The sequence below is a fragment of the Abramis brama genome (assembly GCF_963993115.1).
Source record: "Abramis brama genome assembly, chromosome: 6".
In the NCBI taxonomy this organism is placed as follows: Eukaryota; Metazoa; Chordata; class Actinopteri; order Cypriniformes; family Leuciscidae; genus Abramis; species Abramis brama.
In genome coordinates this window covers 29,732,306-29,754,187 of record NC_139968.1, presented here as the reverse complement: position 1 = coordinate 29,754,187, position 21,882 = coordinate 29,732,306, and the positions used below count along the sequence as shown (strand labels likewise).

At 35.8% G+C, this 21,882-nt stretch overlaps 2 protein-coding genes across 2 annotated transcripts; one reads left to right on the top strand and one right to left on the bottom strand.

The window, feature by feature from the left end:
• Positions 1-1,813: 1,813 nt before the first annotated feature.
• Positions 1,814-7,112, bottom strand: LOC311085714 (uncharacterized protein). The gene is made up of 4 exons (XM_084118290.1): positions 6,912-7,112; positions 6,456-6,767; positions 4,730-5,032; positions 1,814-3,028 (listed from the first exon to the last, which is right to left on the bottom strand). The coding sequence occupies exons 1-4, from the start codon at positions 6,952-6,954 to the stop codon at positions 2,856-2,858; spliced, it is 831 nt and encodes a 276-aa protein (XP_083974416.1). The 5' UTR covers positions 6,955-7,112; the 3' UTR covers positions 1,814-2,855.
• A 5,142-nt stretch (positions 7,113-12,254) lies between these two features.
• LOC311085893 (uncharacterized protein) lies at positions 12,255-21,543 on the top strand (the record flags this gene model as incomplete). Its single annotated transcript, XM_084118512.1, has 3 exons — positions 12,255-12,416; positions 19,581-19,901; positions 21,266-21,543. Exons 1-3 carry the CDS (start codon positions 12,371-12,373, stop codon positions 21,541-21,543), a joined length of 645 nt encoding a protein of 214 aa, XP_083974638.1. The 5' UTR covers positions 12,255-12,370.
• Between the last annotated feature and the right edge of the window lie 339 nt (positions 21,544-21,882).

Below are 21,882 nucleotides of genomic sequence, written 5' to 3'. Positions count from 1 at the left end.
CCATCGTCCAAATTAAACAATTCCCCATCGTAAGTACACATTGATGGCCTAAGACACGAAACGAGCGGTTTGTGTGAGAAAATGAACAGTATTTATATCGTTGTTATCTCTTGTAACACAGCACACGTCCAAATGATCTGACGGCGCGGACGGGTATAGATATACATAGATGCCGCCTTGGCTACGGTTTCGTTCCAATAAACTGCAGTAGCCAAGGTGACGTCTAGTGTATATATCTATACCCGCCTGCGCCGTCAGATCATTTGGACGTGTGCTGTTTTCAAGAGGTAACAACAATATAAATACTGTTCGTTTTCTCACACAAACCGCTCGTTTCGTGTCTTAGGCCACCAATGTGTACTTACGATGGGGAATTGTTTAATTTGGACGATGGGGAATTGTTTTAATTTGGACTCTGTGCTTGTGTTTTGATACAGTGTCCATCGACCTGCATTATATGACTGACAGACAAGAACGGTTTGACCTAAAAATATCCAAATTGAAACTACTGTGGAAAAAAAGACACCTACATCTTGGATGCCCTTGAGGTAAGCTAAAACATATCAAAAATTAATTTCAAAGTGAACTATCCCTTTAAGATGTGTGTGACCATCATATGACAGTAAAAGAGCACACACACACACCTTATTCTAATATGGAATTGTATTGGAATGGTAAAGAGTGTTGGTCATGACAGGATCCACTCAAGGATACAATATGATGAACACGTCTAAGAATGTTCCACATATGGTTGAAATACCATCATTGGCCTAGAAAGATAACATTCTGTGAGTCAAGACTATAAAGGAGGAAGGATGCCGTCCCTTCACTGTCACACACTGTGTGTGTGTGTGTGTGTGTGTGTGTGTGTGTGTGTGTGTGTGTGTGTGTGTGTGTGTGTGTGTGTGTGTGTGTGTGCGTGTGCGTGTGTGTGTGTGTGTGTGTGCGACTGCTGGCCTTTTCCTGCAAGAAAAGACTAATAAGACTATTGGAAATGTTTGCCTCTTACTCAGTGATAGAATTTAGTTTGCCACCACAAGCTCAAATACTGATGCCGTGGCTCAGTTTCACACTCTTTTTTTATTCCTTAGCTTTTAATAACACCACAAAACAGAAACCTGTGTTTATTTGACACAGTTCTCATTCTCCTAGAGTTGCTGCTGTGTTCATTTTCTTTCCAGAATGTTGCAGCACTGGTTTGGTTTGATCTGCTGTTTTAGGAAATATGTCCTGAGATACAGAGTACAAAGAGTAAGAATCAGATATCAGTGTTGCTGGATTCACTGCTTTATTTTTTACATTTAATTTGTGTTGAGTGGAAATCTGTCCTAAAGGAAAATAATGCCTTTGCCCGTTTACCCATCAGTCAACCGCACACATGCAATAGTAAACGGGAGCAAGACGTTTGTCCACTCAACAGAAACCACATTCATTTGGGTCACTCTTCCACTAAACTAACCTGAAATAAACTGGTTTCACTTTGACTCTGAACTTGAGTTTCTTAAGTTTCTAAAGCATTCAGTGAAACAATGTTTCTTGCATGAGGGTTAAATACACTTTTTTTTTTTATTTAACTACTGTTTTGAGGGGATATTTAAAGATTTTGTGTCATTAAATGCAATAATCTTAAATGGATATCTGTTCTCTGATCTAAATGTAATGCAGACTGCAGATGGTCTCAGTTCTTGTGGTTATTTCAACATCTTCTCTTCTCTGTGGTTACAGACCCTGTCTAGAGAACAACAGCATTAACAACTTGTTTATTTACAAACCTCATGAAATACACTGAATAGAGTACAATGTAGAGCTGACTTGATAGAAGTTTACACAATAATTCTTTGTTTGTGTTGTTATTTTCACGTCTCATTTCATATATGTTTTGTCCCTTTGAGTTCCAGAACACATCCTGTAGATGTTTGACAGTCTCTCAGCAGACACAAACTGACCCTTAATGTTGTTTTCATGTATTAAGTGAGATTTTAAAGTTACTTGCTACTAGTGTTTAATTCATCACTTCGTCATGACATTCTGCATTCTTCTTTGATGTTGAATGAAAATATATTAATATATTTTTTCACCTGGTGGGATAACAATGTTGTGCATTTTTATTATTTATCTCTTGTATGGTTCTGTCTTATCATTTAAAAACATCTGAAACTACATTTAGTATTTTAACTACACTGCATTCAGTCAGAGTTTTTTTACTCAGACCTCAGATGCGCTTGTCTTGCAGATGAAGCTCATGGAGTGACTAAACATGAACTGATACATCATGTTGCTTATAATTCCAGTGGAATGTATGAGGTCCCAGTTTAGGGGATTGTGGGCCCTATTACTTTTACTTTATTTAAAAATGTATGGTTCTTCAGCTTCTTCCTAAAATGTAATCTTATTAAAAACACTTACATTTTAAATTCACTAAATTTAATTTTGTCATAATTAACTAAGGGACAATCAAAAGCAGTGGTATTAGCATAATAGACAACGAGGGCGTATTTTTTTTCTTCAAAGTGGGTAATATTGGGACAAACTCGCCCACCAAGTTGGGACAGGTGCTCATCAATATCTGTTTTAAAATCAAGTTTTACTTCTCTGTACGGTTCCAGTAGAGCTATAGAGCTGCAGCCTGCAGGTGAACATAATTTCTAATTTCACCCAAAAAAAAAAAAAATCATACACAAAAATCTGAAATCAGTATTTTATTTTAAGCACAGCATGTTTATAGTTCTATTTCAATTTTGGTATTTTAAACATTGCATTTAAAAACACTGCATCCATTCTTTTTTATTTTTGTCATCATGCAAAAAGTCACGAAAAATGCTAAAAAAAAAAAAGTAAAAAAGAATCATCAAGAATCAAAAAGAAGTATCAGATCCAGCACTGTGGGTCTGATGTCTCTCCAGTTCAACTCTTCTTAATCTGATGTCATAAACCAGCACAATGAAAGCAGCCGAAGCGGCCACGCCCACCAGAGCAGTGACGACCAATCGGATCACAGCTTCAGTCCCTCCAAAATAATGGAATTCATCTGAAGAGAATAATTAAGCACAGAAAAAGATTTTTTTTTTTTTTTTGACTCAGTAAATATAGACTAATATAATACTAATGTACCAGGACAGAGATTGGAGAGTAAATACAGTGGGGAGAACAAGTATTTGATACACTGCCGATTTAGCAGGTTTTCCCACTTACAAAGCATGCAGAAGTCTGTCATTTTTATCACAGGTACTCTTCAACTGTGAGTGACCGAATCTAAAATCCAGAAAATCACATTGTATGATTTTTAAGTAATTAATTTGCATTTTATTGCATGACATAAGTATTTGATACATCAGAAAAGCAGAACTTAATATTTGGTACAGAAACCTTGGTTTGCAATTACAGAGATCATACGTTTCCTGTAGTTCTTGACCAGGTTTGCACACACGGCAGCAGGGATTTTGGCCCACTCCTTCATACAGACCTTCTCCAGATCCTTCAGGTTTTGGGGCTGTCGCTGGGCAATACGGACTTTCAGCTCCCTCCAAAGATTTTCTATTGGGTTCAGGTCTGGAGACTGGCTAGGCCACTCCAGGACCTTGAGATGCTTCTTACAGAGCCACTCCTTAGTTGCCCTGGCTCTGTGTCCCGGGTTGTTGTCATGCTGGAAGACCCAGCCACGACCCATCTTCAATGCTCTTACTGAGGGAAGGAGGTTGTTGGCCAAGATCTCGCGATACATGGCCCCATCCATCCTCCCCTCAATACGGTGCAGTTGTCCTGTCCCCTTTACAGAAAAGAATCCCCAAAGAATGTTTCCACCTCCATGCTTCACGGTTGGCATGCTGTTCTTGGGGTTGTACTCATCATTCTTCTTTCTCCAAACACGGCGAGTGGAGTTTAGACCAAAAAGCTCTATTTCTGTCTCATCAGACCACATGACCTTCTCCCATTCCTCCTCTGGATCATCCAGATGGTCATTGGCAAACTTCAGATGGGCCTGGACATGCGCTGGCTTGAGCAGGAGGACCTTGCGTGCGCTGCAGGATTTTAATCCTTGATGGCGTAGTGTGTTACTACTGGTTTTCTTTGAGACTGTGGTCCCAGCTCTCTTCAGGTCACTGACCAGGTCCTGCCGTGTAGTTCTGGGCTGATCCCTCGCCTTCCTCATGATCATTGATGCCCCACGAGGTGAGATCTTGCATGGTGCCCCAAATCGAGGGAGATTGATCGTCATCTTGAACTAATTCTATTTTCTAATAATTGAGCCAACAGTTGTTGCCAAGCTGCTTGCCTATTGTCCTGTAGCCTTGTGCAGGTCTACAATTTTATCCTTGATGTCCTTACACAGCTCTCTGGTCTTGGCCATTGTGGAGAGGTTGGAGTCTGTTTGATTGAGTGTGTGGACAGGTGTCTTTTCAGTTCAAACATGTGTAGTTAATACAGGTAATGAGTGGAGAACAGGAGGCCTTTCTAAAAGAAAAACTAACAGGTCTGTGAGAGCCGGAATTCTTACTGGTTGGTAGGTGATCAAATACTTATGTCATGCAATAAAATGCAAATTAATTATTTAAAAATCACACAATGTGATTTTCTGGATTTTTGTTTTAGATTCCGTCTCTCACAGTTGAAGTGTACCTATGATAAAATAACAGACCTCTAAATGTTTTGTAAGTAGGAAAACCTGCAAAATCGGCAGTGTATCAAATACTTGTTCTCCCCACTGTAAATAACATCACCGCTAACGTACCTGAACACAACTGACAGAGATCGGTAATGCAGACGTGTTTGGTCTGGTTGCTGAGAGGATTGTTCACCACACAGCTGTAAGTGTTGTTATCCTGATATTCCACCTCCAGAGGAAGAGAGAGACTGATGCTGAGATCAGACACACTGATGCTGGACAATAAACTAGTTCCTTTGTACCAGGAGAGATTAACCCTGATCACATCCATCACTGAACACCGCAGCACACATGTTGGGCTTGATGAACTCTCTGATGATGAAGAACACAGTGAAATGACACTGCTGATGACAGGAATGGGTACTGGAGCTGCAAAACATGAAATAACAAAAATAAATGCAGGGGTTCCTGGAGCCTCCCAAAACAGCACATCTTCATCCTTCATCAGCGCTGAATTAAGTTTTAGACTAGTGGAAGTGAGGTGTGCTTATAGTGTCTTAATAGATATAGCGTTAATTACACACACATACTTTTTGTTTTATTAGATGAGCTGCATACACATTTTAAATGGATTTATATCTACAGTATTTAACGACAATACTTTTAAATAAGACACGATGGCTTTGTATGATGAACAGATTGAATTTCGGCTTTTATTCATCAACGCACACATCAGTTAACACACAAAAGTGTGCATTAAGGGCGCATATCGACCACTAAGGGGTCACCCTTCTGAAGCCTAAAATGAGACACCTTACGGTCTAATAGACTTAATGGACACACAGCAGCCATTTTTAAGTCCACAAGATTGTGGCTGCGACCGAAGTACATACTCTCTTGAGTACTTCAGAAAAAGGTATGTTCTATATATGAATTTGTGTAGTTACTGACACAAATAGTATGAGTACTATAGTACTACAGAATTAGAAACTGTAGTATCCAGATGGCGATCCAGATGTAGATTGTTCTCGCGTGTCAAGCAGGTTCGGTTGAGCTTCTGTGTTCCCTGATCAATAAAATGAGGACTGTGTCGATTTAATAGGCTATTTTTATCAACGCAGAAAGATTACAGAAATTAAAGAAATATTATTGTTTGGGTTAGTTACACCTAATTCTACTTTACTTTTCAGTGCTGTTTGATTGATTACTCATATTTATTGCCAAGGCTGTCTGTATTTTATAACTCTATCATAAACAATAAAAGATACAGAACACCGATTTTAAGCAGATAAACACCTCATCATTCATAAATTAGTTCACCACATCTTGACAGAAATATTAAAGACACCCCACTGTTGGTTTTGTTTTCTTATACTTTTTGTTGTTGTTGTTGTTTCTTTTCATTTGTAATTGTTTCTTTGTGGGTATTGCATTTAAGGTATGCTATATATTTTTTTATGCTCCGGCCTGAGGCTGGTGCTGCGGGTCTGCATCTGGATACTGAACAGTGGGTAGGCCTATAAAACGCGGGTATTTCCACCAATAGTTTAGGAATTATAAAAAAGTTCTTCCAGTGATAAAGAGCCTTGTGTCTCCAAGCGAGAAAATTGAATGATTGTGGAGGCTTTTCAATACGGTGTACGTTGTGGCCATCTGGTGGTCAAATAATGAATATCACCTTCGTGTCTGGCCAATTGAAATGAAACAATTGTTTTAGCCATACAGGAGGAGAAGGTGTAATGTCCAATATAAAAATCATCTTGAAAAATGTATAATTTTGAGAACGATTTAGTGTAATTTACAATATGAAAAAGGACATTAGGCTATATTATATTAATTATACTACACCTACCGTAAACAGTAACACTGAACGTCTTTATTAACTCCTTGTTATTGATAATTGTACTAAATTTATAGACTCCAGTGTCTGTGGTTCTGGTGTCGTTGATGGTAAGAGATCCGTTTCTCTCCAGCTTCAGTCTGTCTTTGAATCTCTCATCATCATACTTTGGATTCTCCAAGTTAATTGTGTAAACTATGCGACTGGTGTCAAACCTCCACTCGATCTCATCCGTCAACTGTATTTCAGAAACATTAGAGTCCAGACTGACAGAGTCTCCCAGCATTACTGACTGAACTTCATGTGATTCAACCTGAAAAACACCTGCAGACCGAGATTACACGGCTTAAATATTTAAATCATGGAAATCTTCTTACCGTAAGAAGAAGTGTGTAGTAGCCTAATATGTAACTACTTTGTGATAGGCCTAACGTTAACATTGTTATGAAAAACAGATTTATAACTTACCATCTAGACACAACAAAACGAGCAAAACAAATGTGCCAATCATTTTCGCAGAGTCTCAAATTGTCACATAACAAGTCCGAAAATTTGATGTTATTTTAAGAAAATTAATGTTTTGTTGTTGTTGTTGTCGTTGTTGTTGTTGTTGTTGTTGTTAAGTGAATGTTTCACAGATCCGCTTCATTCTCCAACACTCTGCACTCTGCCACCGTTAAGTGCGCGCGCGTGTGCAACAGTTGGTGACGTAGACAAATGCTCAAACATCGAGAGAGAGTTTCAGAGCTCTTGGTCCGGTTAAAGAAATCCAGTTCATTAAACTTCTAAGAAGGTTAATAAAACTGACATTGTAAATAAAGTTTGCATCCAGTTGTAATTGTGCAGCAAAGAAGCTGGTAATAGAGGACACTTTATATATAATAAAGGACACACTATCTATAATTATTAATAATTATTAGCAAGTACTACAAAATATGAGCAAATCCCTGTGTGCAACAATTCTAGTTTTCCAAAAAGTAAGCTGTTGATGATCATCTGAAGTGGAAATCTACAGGAAAATAATTCCCATGTTTCTTTTGTTTCTTGCTGTTTTGAAGGGAAGTCAAACCATGAGATGCATAGATGAAGAAGATGCCCTTCATACACACTAAATATGCAAACCCACACATCCGGTGAGGTATTTTTCAGTTCACTTCTAATTTCACACTTCTTTTTCTTATCCCTTTAGGTTTGAATAGTCAAAAACAGACCTGCAGCCTAATCATGTTTAGAGTTGTTTTAAGATAATGATTCTGTACCCATTGGATGTAAATAATCTCAAATGGATTTCTGTTCTCTGATCTGTTTGCAGATGGTCTCAGTTCTTGTGGTTTATTTCCAGCATCTTCTGTTCTCTGAGGTTATAGGCCCTATCTCGAGAATAACAGAGATACTCTCCCTCATTTCCAAACCTCAAAGAAGAAGATCAGTGGACAGAGGAACTGTCTTGACTCAAGTTTACACTTTAATTCTGTTTGTGTGGTTATTTTCTCATACTGACTGAACTTTAGTTTTGTCATTTTGAGTTCTCATAGATCACATCCTGTAGATGTTTGACAGTAGATCTGTCTCAGCAGACACAAACCCTTAGACCCTTAATGTTCTTAGAGTTATTTAAACACTGCTTTATTTAATTGCATACAGTGGTGTAGTCTAGTTTTTTGTAGTGAGTATACTGTAATATACCGCCTCATACTCACCCATCCCAGAGCGTCACCCCATAAGCACCACCACACTCACTAATGCATATAGTATGCATCGACATGAAATTGAGAGCATTATGAAGTATTAGGTGTTATCAACATGTCAATTTATTATAAGCAACACAAGACTTTAACAGCCAATGACATTTACAGCTGGGGAGACTGGACTGATTTTCTACTGTTTATTGTTAATCACCATCTAATTTAGGCAAGGCAAGGCAAGTTTATTTATATAGCACATTTCATACACAATGGCAATTCAAAGTGCTTTACATAGAAGAAATTAAAATAATAAAAAGAAATAAGAATAATTAAAACAGTTTAGAAAAATAAAAAATAAAATACAGTACAGTACAGTACAGATAGTCGGACGAGCATGGCACAGTGCTCATTCATTAAATGCATAGCTAAACAGAAGTGTTTTGAGTCTGGATTTGAAAGTGACTACTGTAGGAGCACGTCTGATCTCCTCTGGAAGCTGATTCCAGCTGCGGCTGGCATAATAGCTAAAAGCGGACTCGCCATGCTTTGAGCGAACCCTTGGTATTTCTAGCTGATATGATCCTAGTGATCTGAGTGATCTGCTGGGTTTATATTCAGTGAGCATATCTGCAATGTATTGAGGTCCTAGGCCATTGAATGATTTATATACCAGTAATAATACTTTAAAATCAATCCTAAATTTAACTGGGAGCCAGTGTAAAGACCTGAGGACTGGTGTGATGTGTTCATATTTTCTGGTTCTGCTCAGAATCCTGGCGGCAGCGTTCTGTATGAGCTGCAACTGTCTTATGGTCTTTTTGGGAAGGCCAGTGAGGAGTCCATTACAATAATCCACCCTGCTGGTGATGAAAGCATGAACAAGTTTCTCTAAGTCTTGTCTGGAAACAAAGCATCTAATTCTTGCAATATTTTTCAGATGATAGTATGCTGATTTAGTTATTGCTTTGACATGACTACTGAAACTAAGGTCTGACTCTAGTGTCACACCAAGATTCCTGACTTGATGTTTAGTTGTTTGACCCCTAGAGTGAAGGTATGCGTTCACCTTGAGAACTTCATCCTTGTTCCCAAACGCAATGACTTCAGTTTTGTCTTTGTTTAATTGAAGAAAGTTTTGACACATCCAACTGTTGACTTCGTCAATGCATCGGCACAGGCAGTCAATGGGGCTGTAATCGTTAGGCGATAGGGCTAAGTAGAGCTGTGTGTCGTCTGCATAGCTGTGGTAAGCAATTTGGTTCTTTCTCATTATTTGGCTCATTGGGAGCATCCAGGTTGAACAGGAGTGGCGCAAGAATTGAGCCTTGAGGGACTCAAGCATGTCATGGATGTCCACTCAGACTTATGGTCTCCTATACTCACATAATAACCTCTCCCATCTAAGTATGACCTGAACCATTTTAGGACTATCCCAGAAAGCCCCACCCAGTTTTCTAGCCTGTCAAGAAGTATGTTATGATCGACAGTGTCAAATGCAGCACTGAGGTCGAGTAGTACCAGCACTGATAATTTGCCTGAATCAGTATTTAAGCGAATATCGTTTATTATCTTTATGAGCGCTGTCTCTGTGCTGTGGTGCGGTCGGAAACCAGATTGAAAATTGTCAAAGTATCCATTTGAGCATAAGAATTTGTTCAGCTGATTGCAGACAACTTTTTCAATGATCTTGCCTATGAAAGGAAGATTTGAGATCGGTCTATAGTTGCTTAATATGGTCTTATCCAGATTGCTCTTTTTCAGGAGGGGCTTGACAACTGCAGTTTTCAGGGAGTTTGGAAAACTCCCAGAGAGAAGTGAGGCATTTACCACTTCTAGGAGATCTGCTTCTAAACAGTTTAACACACTTTTGAAAAATGATGTGGGAAGTGTGTCAAGAGCGCAGGTTGATGTTTTAAGGTGCTGTACGGTTTCTTCCAAAATTTTGCCATCAATTTCTTTGAAATCAGACATAGTAACTACTTTCTCAGGCGGTTTGATCTGTCTGACCCCAGGGCAACTCAAGGATGTGCTGATCACCTTTCTGATATTATTGATTTTCTCAGAGAAGAAAGAAGCAAACTCACTGCACTTGTTGTCTGAGAGCATTTCACTGGGAATCTGGCTAATTTAGCCAGTTAAGAGATACATTTAGCCTTAGATGTTATATGAATATGGTCCCTGAAGCACAGGTTTTATCAGCTGACAATTTAAAAAAAAATAAAAATAAATAAATAATGAAACATTATAGGCACAAATACAAATTTACCTTTAGAAATGGTGTTTAAAAAAAAGAAAAGAAAAAAAAAAGGTGTTATTGTTTTGGCAAGTTTACTGTTTAAATTATAACATGTATGAAAACTTGTGTGATATTCCCTTAAAATAACGTTTTAATAGATTTTATTATTATTATTATTATTTTAAAATTCATTTTACTGTGCAATTTCTTTCTAATTTCTTTGAGTTAGACCAAACTTTTATTTTGGTGGGTTGTAGACATTTGAGTTTCTGTGTGTTTTAATAAACTATTATTATTATTATTATTATTATTAGGCCTACTTGAAGTATACTCTACTGTGCAATAGTAATATATTTCTGTTATAATTTCTTCAAGTTATACCGAACTTTTATTTTGACAGGTTGTTTTGAAGACATTACAGTTTCTATGTGTAGGCTATATGAAACGAATGAATGATGATAGTTTTGTCAAATTAAATGGTGAAATTCTCGTGCATTGACTCTCATAGCAGCTCTGCGATGAAAGTGCACATGTGTATCCTATCCTACATCATGTCTCAATACAGTGAAACGCTGAAAACACCACGAGCGTGAGTCACGCGTGCTTCAGTGTGTGTGTGTGTGTGTGTGTGTGTGTGCGTGCGTGCGTAGTGGAGCACACATTGAGCGCTCATTCCCGGAGACGCGTAGAACAATTGCAGTCTCTTTTAACTTTAATATTCACAGACACTAGTCCATCCATATCATATCCCTACTTTTGATTTATTAATTAAAAAATAGCCAAATTCCGTGATGACGTTCTGCTTAGCAAGCTCCATTTGTGACTGGATTCCGCGATTCGGTGTCGCTTCGCAAACACTGACGGGGTGAATTTATGAATGAAAGTGTGAAAGTTCTGACACAAAACGAAGTTGTTAAGTATCCTCACGATTTTTTAAGTGGGTATACGGAAATCCTTGGCCTTTTCTAGTGGGTATACGGCGTATACCTGCGTATCACGTAGACTACACCACTGCTTGCATACTAGTATTGAAATCATCACTTTGTTGTGACATTCTGCATGTTTTTTCTTCCATCCATCCATCAGTTCTCCATAACGCTTATCCTATGGGTCTGTAGTGGATTTTTCCCCTAAACCCAACTATCTAGCGTCTTCATGCAGGCTGCATTACATAATTTCCCCACTATTTGATTGGTTCTTCATATGCAAGCCCCTCTGTTACTATAGGTAAAGCAAACTTTGTTTTAATAATGACTTCTTTTGCTAATCACAAGATTCTAACAGACTGTCTAGTTTCATTTCCCATGTTATTTTTACACACATACGCACACACTCAAAGACACAGGTTTTCCATTGGTTTCGTACAGTACATCCTGTTCAAATGGTAGATGTTAAATAAGGTTAGATGTTAGTAACATGGTTAGTTTAATATACAGTTTAAAATTTCTACGACAGGTCACATTAGCATCTTGGGCCGTAGACAGAGGAAACACTCTGGACAAGTGGCCAGTCCATAGCAGGATTCTTTTTGCTGTTTTACATTGTTTATGGTAATTACGGTATTAAACTAAATAAATATAGACCTAAAAAATATTTCAAGAAAACTGAGCATCATGGCTTGTAGCTTAATTTGTTGTGGGACACCACTTTTGTATATTTTTGTTGTATTGTTATGTCTTAATTTTTACATTTTCATAGCGTTTCATGCATTTAGACATACCACTATCATCAGTGACGTACTGATGTCGACCTCTGCAGTAACACTCACCAAAGCAGAGGGGTCTTTCTTTCTTTCTTTCTTTCTTTCTTTCTTTCTTTCTTTCTTTCTTTCTTTCTTTCTTTCTTTCTTTCTTTTCCTTAGGATAAAAGACTGTTTGGACCGCTTTGAAATAGTGTGATGATGTAACTCGTAGAAATCACGTGACCTGGTCGGTTTGCTGCGAGTCCATCATCATCCTGCATCACTTCTATCATTCAGTTTGGATGCGGTCGGCAGCGACATCAGTATGAGGAATATGTTCTTCCTTTTTGGGGCTTTATTGCTCGTGGACGGTGAGTCACATTAATTTCCATTAATTTAACACTTTCGGTTTCAATCGCTTTCAATATAAGGGTGATTCTTTAACTATGGTACTTTTCTTGTCCCTGGATGAAATAATACAAACTAAAAAACATTTCTTCTTTTTTGTTTTTGCCACACTTACTTCACCCCAAGGGGAACTTATAAAAAATGTATCATGGCTCAATCATTTTTTTTATTATATAATATGAGTCCTTTTATGCATGGTTTTTACTGTTTTCCCTCTGTCCCTAAGCCAGACTTTGTACCTTCAACCTCGCTTAATTCTAAATTAAATATTTAAATAATGTAGATTTCAAGTACAAATGATAAAATAAAGTCTAATTCAATTATACATAATATATATTGCAATATTTATTCACATTTTCCTATATTTTTCATAAGTAGAACCCTTGTCCCTTGGGTTCACTGTCATTTCCACCACACTGTACAAAATAGAATCCTGGGATCATTGTTTTAGGTTTGTATACTTAGTAATCATAGCAACAGAAACTCCACAGTGGAACACACGGCTGGGTGAAAGGGTGACCTCTTTAGGGGGTAATGAAAAGAAGAAAAATCAAGGTAAATATGACTAAAACTGAGAGTATGTTTATTAGTCGTCATTTCCAAACGGCTCATATTTCACATGGACGTATAAATAACTAGATAAATTTAATTTAATAATGTGTAATTTGTGTATATTTAATGCTAACTCTAAAATTAATATTAGCATGATATTTTAGAGAGATATTTTAGAGAGAAAAAGGGGGAAATGTCATTTCCACCACAGTCATTTCCACCACGGTGTTCATTGTGGTGGTAAAGACAGGTTGTGGTGGAAATGACATTGTTCGTGCTAAACAGCAAATTATTTGGGCTATAATACTAAAACTTTAATATAAAAAAAACATATAATTAATTAACCCTTTCATGCATTGTGGTCACTACAGTGGACAGCTATTAAAAAAACATTTTCTTAAATTTGCACGGGTTTTGATGGCTTAGTTGCACATCAGCCTCTTCATTGGACCCTGGTGCATCATCCTATACATTGCAACCAAGTGGCAAGCCTTTGTGTTTCGATTTTTTCCCCCTCCAAACCAAGATTGCCAAGGGTCAGTCAGAAATGCCAAGTTGCTCCGGAATATCCACCCATTCCTTCTATCCTAGGAGAATATTAGGAAAAATATTGCAGCATCAAGCAATATCTAATGAGTCATATCACAGTAAAATTTTCCAAGTTTTGATTTTAGATTGAGAGAAAAATCTGATTAATCATCTGTCCACTAGTGAACCTCATGCATCAATGGCTATATTTCAGCTACAATTCATACTTATACTGCGAATATTGTTTTTGAAAATACATAATCTGCAGTGACTTTTTTGACTGTAAATAAATGTATTTGTATTATTAGAATGTAATTTTCATTGACATCAAAAAAGTTATGTGATTACATAATGTATGTGACTTGTAATGCATTACTTTACTTGTTAGATCAAAAAGTAATCTGATTACGTAATGCACATTATTGTAATGCTTTTCTTTACTCGTAACATCATAAGGTAATCTGATTTGGTAATGCATGTTACTTGTAATACATTACTTGTAACATCAAAAAGTAATCTGAATGCATTATGCATGTTACTTGTAATACGTTACCCCCAACACTGCTCATTCAAGATGAGATTGATAAAAACGTATCGCTAGGTTTTCTCAGAGGAGGGCTATGCTAGAAATGTGTTCATCTAACACTATCTCACGACCTATTCGTACGAATTTGTACAAATGATAAAAAGGTGGCTAATTTATCTAAACCCACGTGATGGGTAGGTTTAGGCGCGGGGTCAGGGGTAGGTCATTCATATGAATTCGTATAATTCAATTTGTAAAATATGTACAGTTTTGCAAAAATCGTACGATTGAGGTACAATTGAAGTCATATGAATTCGTACGAATTAGCCACCTCGTAGAATTTGTACATTTTCCCGTGAGATCAGGTCGGTCCGTCTTGAACATAATCAGAATTATCAGCTAATAAGGGTAAATCTCCATACTCTGGTACTCTGGTACACTGGAGGGAGCATCTGAGTGGTTTCCACAGTTGTACCTTGTAGAGATCTCTGATGGAATCACGTCCTCATGTTCTGATATCAGAGGTGGACGAAGTACACAACTTCCTTACTTGAGTGAAAGTATAGATACTACTGGTCAAATATTACTGTTACAAGTAAAAGTTGTAAAGACCTATTTTTACTTAAGTAAAAGTACAGAAGTACTCGTTTTTAAAAGTACTTAAGTATCAAAAGTAAATGTCAATGCATTGTTTTATTGTTGTATGTAATACTTAAAGGACCGTATGCCTCTGAATCTATGCCTGCATTACTACCCTCATGTCAATATCAAATTTATTTCTAGAACACAGTTCCAGTAGTGGGACTGAATGTGAGATTGATCGCTCAATAATGTCCACAATGGTTTCGGACACCCAAATGGCTGTTCCCTCAAATAGTGCCCTATTTAATTTTTTTTTGGCTTTTAGTATGAATATGTTAGCCTTACTGTTATCTATAAGCTAGTGTGCTCCAAAAAAGTGACAAAATTTGCATTTAGAAGACCGAACCCAGCATTGAAAATGAAAATCAGGTTTATGTCAGAATCCAATGTTAGATTGACGTTGATCTCCAACGTTGGACAGACGTTGTATTGTGGTTGAAAATGAAAATCGGGTTGACGTCAGAAACCAACATCAGTCGGGATCTGACGTCAACCCGTCTTTTATTTTCAATTAATATCCAACGTCAATCTGACGTCGGGTTCTGATGTCAATAAGATGCAGGGTTCTGATGTCAACCCGACTTTCATTTCTAACTAAAATGCAACCCTGCAACCAAAATCATCCACTGACTGATGTTACTTTCTACTCAAGGACCTTGACAAAATTGTGGTGGAGTAAAAAGTATGATATTTGTCTTTCAAATGTAGCGAAGTTAAAGTACAAAGTTTCCAGAAAAAATAATACTCAAGTAAAGTACAGATACTCAAAAAGTGTACTTAAGTACAGTACTCAAGTAAATGTACTTTGTTACTGTCCACCTCTGTCTGATATAAAAGACACGCGAAGTGCAACTTGTATGAAGTTCAATTGCCTTTGCAATATTTCACATTTATATTTTTTGTATATATTTTATAGTTTTCACATGATTTGATATAATTTTATTGATTAGTTTGTTAAATACACATACTTTATCTGTTTGATTATTGTATTACGGTATGTTTAATACAGTATCTCTTCAGTTTAAACTATAAACGCATGCTGTCCACTCAAGTGGACATCTGAAAATCTCTTTGAAAAATGTGTAAAAAAAACAAACAAAAAACAATTAAAATCTTGTTTTTCATGCCCTAAGAGCAATAAAAACACATAGGAAAAAAAATCCTAACTGAGGTTATCATAATTCATGCATGAAAAGGTTAAGTTAAGGTAGTAAGGAAATATTTTATTATTTATTATTGTTACAATATTGTTGGTAAATAAGAGAACAATAGATAAGTTTGACATGATGTCTTGGCTCTTTCTTTAAGATGGCAAGCAATACCACAGCACAGAGGTCAAGATCATATAGAGAAAGAATAAAATCAGATCCACTTAAATATGCAGAGTCCCTCAAGAAGGACAGATAAAGATACCTGAAGAAAAAGCAACAAGGTGTTCATTTCAAAATATTGCCTATTTTATCTGTTATTCAACATTATATTCAACTGGTTATATTAAGGCAATGATGACATAAATGGTTTGCTTTAGTTTGCTCTAGTTCAGCATGTAAGCAGTGAAGAAATTATTTGCTGATTTTTAACACATATTTATGTTTTGTTTGTTTTTTTGATTGATTTTCATTTAAAAAATTGATTATATTTGTTTATTCACTAATGCTGTTGCTTATTGATTTGCTCTGGTTCACCACATAGAGCAGTAAAAAATTGTTTTTATTTGGAAGTTGCCTATCTATGTCATTTCCGCCACACACTGTCTCTTCCGCCACGCCATGTCATTTCCACCACAACACATATTTTAAAGTAAAACATATAAAAAACATACAATCAAAACAACTATATTCAGTGGTGTTGATAATTGTGCAGTTAGGGGTAAGATATGTGTATACACTTTGAGAAATACATGATTTTGAGCTATGACAAGTAAATGAAATGTTCCAGTGATCTAGTTTTAGGTGTTTTTTAGTGTAAACATTGTAAAATCTTTACAATTACATTTCTGAAAAATAAATAAATTACAAATTTGATCAGAGATTTGTGTGCTATTTAATCAAATATATTTATAACAGAATATATTTTATTATTTTCTCTTCAAAACACTTGTTTTGCTATGTGATGGAAATGACCGTTTTCTTGGACTGTCAGGTAAAAATGGCAAAATATATATATTATTCAATACAAATCATCACAGCCAACTTAAGGGAAGGTTTCTAGACAGATTGAGAAACCAACTGATACTAAAAAACTGTTTGTAGAAATGTTTTTATTTTCTGAAACTGTCTAGCTCAAAGAGAACCATAGTTGAAGAATTACCCATAAACCGTAAACAGAAAATGCGCATTTGCTCTTGTCATCTAATTTGCTTGTATCACCATTGTTTCTTAACAAACTGCTATAACTTTTCTACAAATAGACGTTGTGAAAAATAATATATGTGAAAGTGACAACGCAATTATAAAGGTATTTTGGGGGGTAAGTTGTTCGTGCGTGCGTGTTTGGTAGTGAACACTAGAGAGCGCTGACGACCTGTAATTTTCTGCACAACACTATTTTTTATTTATGTATTTATTTGTGAATAATAATAATAACAATAAGCTTATATTGGCTACTGTTTTAGCGGAATACAAAATACAGATCTCAAGTAAATCTCTTAAAAGTGTCTCTCTCTTTGCTGTCGGTCGGTTATGGGTGCGGCTCAGAATCGACCATCAGCAGATGCACATTAATAACTTCTTATTTATTCAGTCAGATATCCCTAAAACATTTATTAATTTGGATTACTTAAAAAACGTCTTAATTTGCGGTATTCAGTGTCACTAGGAGAGCGAGCCACAACGTAACGCTTTTTGACTTTCTCTCAGTTTGTTTAAATCTACTTAGGGTTCAGGGTTATTTATTTTTTCCCACATTAATTCCACACGTCTAGTACAATTATGTTGTTTTTTTTTTTTAATTAATACAGTGTTTGTTTGTTTTTTCTTGGTGGCCTATATAGCCTACCCTGAAAGAATGGAAGTGAAATGTGACAACATGCCCCATAGGTGGGGTACATTGTAACATGACCACGTGACAGCTTAAAACAAGACAAACTGAATTATTTTCTCAATAAAATACAATTATTAACTTTTTCATACAAAATATTGGCATTTTTTAATAATGAATCCATTTAATAAGTTTGACGACTAACACAGAAAACACATATACAACATAGTTCAAAAACATAATAATAATTAATATTTTCTGAGCATTGACACTCAGTCTTATTCACCTTTTTCTCATGGTTTCTAAACAGAATTCATAAATGTATATAATAGAATCATAGTTATAATAGGGGCACAATGTAACGCAGTGTGACAACATGCCCCAGCTGCACAACTGGGATTTAAACCCGCTTGTGTCTTCTGTTGGTTAGATCAGCATTAAAGAACCATATCAACTGTTAAATAACATATTGGAGATTCAAATAATATCAGATTTGTCTAATTTTAAATAAACAAAAAAAAAAATAGAGATGAAAAATGAACATAAATAGCCTAAGAAATATACTTTTGCTATGGATTAACAAATGTTCAGTGATGTCTTCCAAAGATTTCAGAATTTTGGCGTAATTTTTTTCTTTATATAGTGTTGATGTGCAACTAGTAAATACACTAAGTTCCGTCATGCTAGCATGTGTGGAAGTATTTAAAACAACTGTGTTACAACTAGCCCAGCATTAGTTTGTGCCCCGCTCTCCACATATAGTCTACACCAGGGGTTGGTTTGAATTATTGTGATAAGTTTTACTTTCAGAAATATTATGCAGTAAAACCCCACCTTTATTTCATATAAAATATTTTGATTAAAAAATGTAAACAAATGGTAAACATTTTAATTAAAAAAAAATATATATATAGAAGAAATAGACTGTGATGGAAAAAAATATGAGATGGGAGATAAAATGAGCCTAAATATTTTGTAAATGTTTTCGCTCGCAAAACATTTGTAAATCTATTTTTGAGCCATTCCTGAAATTTTACTTTTACTTTTGTTCTGTAAATTCTATATTTTTTGTGACTCACAGCTTCTACTGTCATCTGAGGATGCTGGTGCTCATGCACGACTGTGATTAAACTCTGTTCTTCATTTCTAAGTTAAACTAATGATGTTTGAACTCAGCCCAATTTACAACACTCTCGGGTCTCCCCTATCTGCGTGGAACATTAAAACATTCTTTATGGATATATATTATCTGAATAATGCTATTCCAGTATAAGAAGCATTTAACATTTTAACAATAACAATTTATTTTGGATCATTGTATTTTCTTAATCCAGTGCTTTCAGGCTGCACTTTTAATTTTACTTATTTATTTTGCGTGTGTTTTTGTGTTTTGTTTGAGTGTTGCATGTGATCTACCACACACAGCCACATACTTTTTACAATTCATGTCTTATGTTAAAATTACAAGTCACATCAGGATAATTATCAGGAGACACTGATGTACCGGTAAGTGTGAATGGATGTAGGCTACATTTAAAACAATATCCTTACATAACATGTATCCTTACCCTAAAATGTAAAGTGTGTTTTATGGTAAATATTTATTTGAAATGTGTATTGGGGAAATTAACTTTTAAAAGCATGTTCAGAGTCGGTGAAAGCCAGTTTCAAACTACATGTATATTTAGAAAACTAAATAACAGCAGAGTCACTCACAGCAGTGATACAGACTCAGTTCTGGATTCTCCATCTCTCTGTTTCAGTCACACAGAGAGCACTTCAGTACAATAATGAAAAAACACTGTGTATCAGGGTAAATTCACTCTAACATTTGCTGCACTGCAAAAAATGCCAAGACTGATCAAGATTTAACATCTTTAATTTATGTTTTCCCCACCAGGTGTGTTTGGTGTTGATGTGACAGTGACAGTGATGGAGGGAGATTCTCTCACTCTAAACCCTCAAACTGAAATACCAGAAGGAGAAGGTGATTCAGCTCAGTGGAAGTTTGGTGAATTAATCATAGCTAAGATGAATAAAGCAGCTGGAATCTTCTCCACATCTGAGGGTGATAATGGGAGATTCAAAGGCTGTCTGAAGCTGGATCATCAGACTGGATCTCTGACCATCACAAACACCAGAACTGACCATACTGGACTCTATACACTAAAGATCGGGGGCACAACTGAGACATACGAAACATTCAGTGTTACTGTCACCGGTGAGTAACTCAAGTCTTACAATCTGAGAACTGGATTAAAATCTAGATTCATTTTCTGAGAACAGTTTAGATGATGTGAAATAATCAGAGGTTTATTCTTCAAAACCTGCTGTTGTTTTTGTGAATTAAAAAAACAGCTATGAGTGTAAGTTATGAGAATAATGTGTAGAAAATTAAATATGTGTAAAGGAAATATTGATTCTTCAGAGATTTACAGCAAAGAGGAATCTAGAGTTATTTTCACAACTTTAAAAAGAAGAAACAAGAGGCATAGAAATTACCATATACCGTTTTATTGTGTTAAATGTTGTTTTGTTTAATCTCTCTTATACATTACTTCCTTTTATATATTTAATCTTCCTGTATCCACATAATATGAAGGGGATGGTAAACGACAGCAACTAAGATCACACAGATTAGAGTTATTGTTATAGGTAGACACTGCTTATTAATATTTAATGCAGTGTTTTATGAGACACATTAATTATGATGGATGAAGCTCCACAATGAATAGATTTGATCTGAGATGATCTTAAGAACATGTTGAGCTTCAGCCGTCTGTAAAGTCACATGATCAATGACACTCAGTTACTCTTATTTTTTATTATTGCCCTTTATTAACCAGATAAAACTTTCTGAGATTAAGAATCTCTTTTACAGAAGTGACCTGGCCAAGATGAGCAGCACAACAATATATAAAAAAAATAGAAAGAAAATCACCATAACATTAAACCATATCATCAAAACAATTAAAACATTTACAAATAGTTTCTTCCTTTCACAGCTCACTAAGCAAAGATCCAAACATGTTCATTGATACCAGGATCTGCACATTCAGGTCATTCTGTAAAAAGTTCTGTCACTACTCATATTTGATTAGTGAACTAGAAATATAGAGCAGATTCTGAAATCTGATTCTTTTCATGCATTTTACATCATAAAACACATTGTTTATTTCCAGTGTCACGATCCAAGTTTAAGATCAATATAAGGAGTCATTCAGAAAGATACAAGCAGTTTCAAAGGCCAGAGGGAAAAAAGGAAAGCAAAGAGTATAAATATATGCAAAAACAAAACAATTACAGGTGAGCGTACTCATTTAAACTGCAGTTACTAAAGAGTTAGCAAACTTCATAACTCAAAGAATAACAATAAAGGTCAACAACCCTTAGATAGGCAGATGTTCAGATGTCAATTCAACATTCAACAAAAATAGAGAGAAAAAGAAAAGCAAGAGCAGCAAATCTAAAGAATCTAAATCAAAGATGTTCAGCATCTCAGACTTCTAGACCTGTAGCATTATTAGCTTGATCTGATTTAATCTGTTTCTGTTTCTTCTCCTCATGTGTTTGTTACTATGACAGATGCTGTGAAATCACTATCAGTGACTGAGGGAGATACTGTCACTCTTCACACTGGTGTTACTGATATACAGAGATATGAGATACAGTGGAAGTTTGGAGATCAAGTCTTAAACGGCCCTGGTGACACGAGATGGAGAAACATTCATCGGAATAATGAAACTGGAGATCTCACCATCGAAAACATCCAAAGAAATCAGTCTGGAAATTATGAATTGGAGATCAACACCAGCAGTTTGATCTTACACAGGAAATTAAATATTACTATTAGTGGTGAGTAGCTCAAACTTTCTATAAATTTGTATTCTGTTAGATTCTATAATTATTATATTTAGATTCTGTGATCACTAGTGAACAATTCATTCTCAAATTAACACTGAAGTTCACTCTGAATTAATTATAATTTTAATGTTAAAGATGGGCAAGTCCTTTTATTTAATTATTTTATGGGGCAGATTTCCATTTGTGTTGGCGTAGGTGCCAGTCCAATGTTAAAAATGTTAATTGTTTTGGTGTAAAAATATCTCCAGTAAGACTAATATCTTTCTCATATTTGAATGTTGCTCAATGTAATTGGTCTTTCTGAGCCATGAAAACTTTGTTCCCCATAGAAAACACAT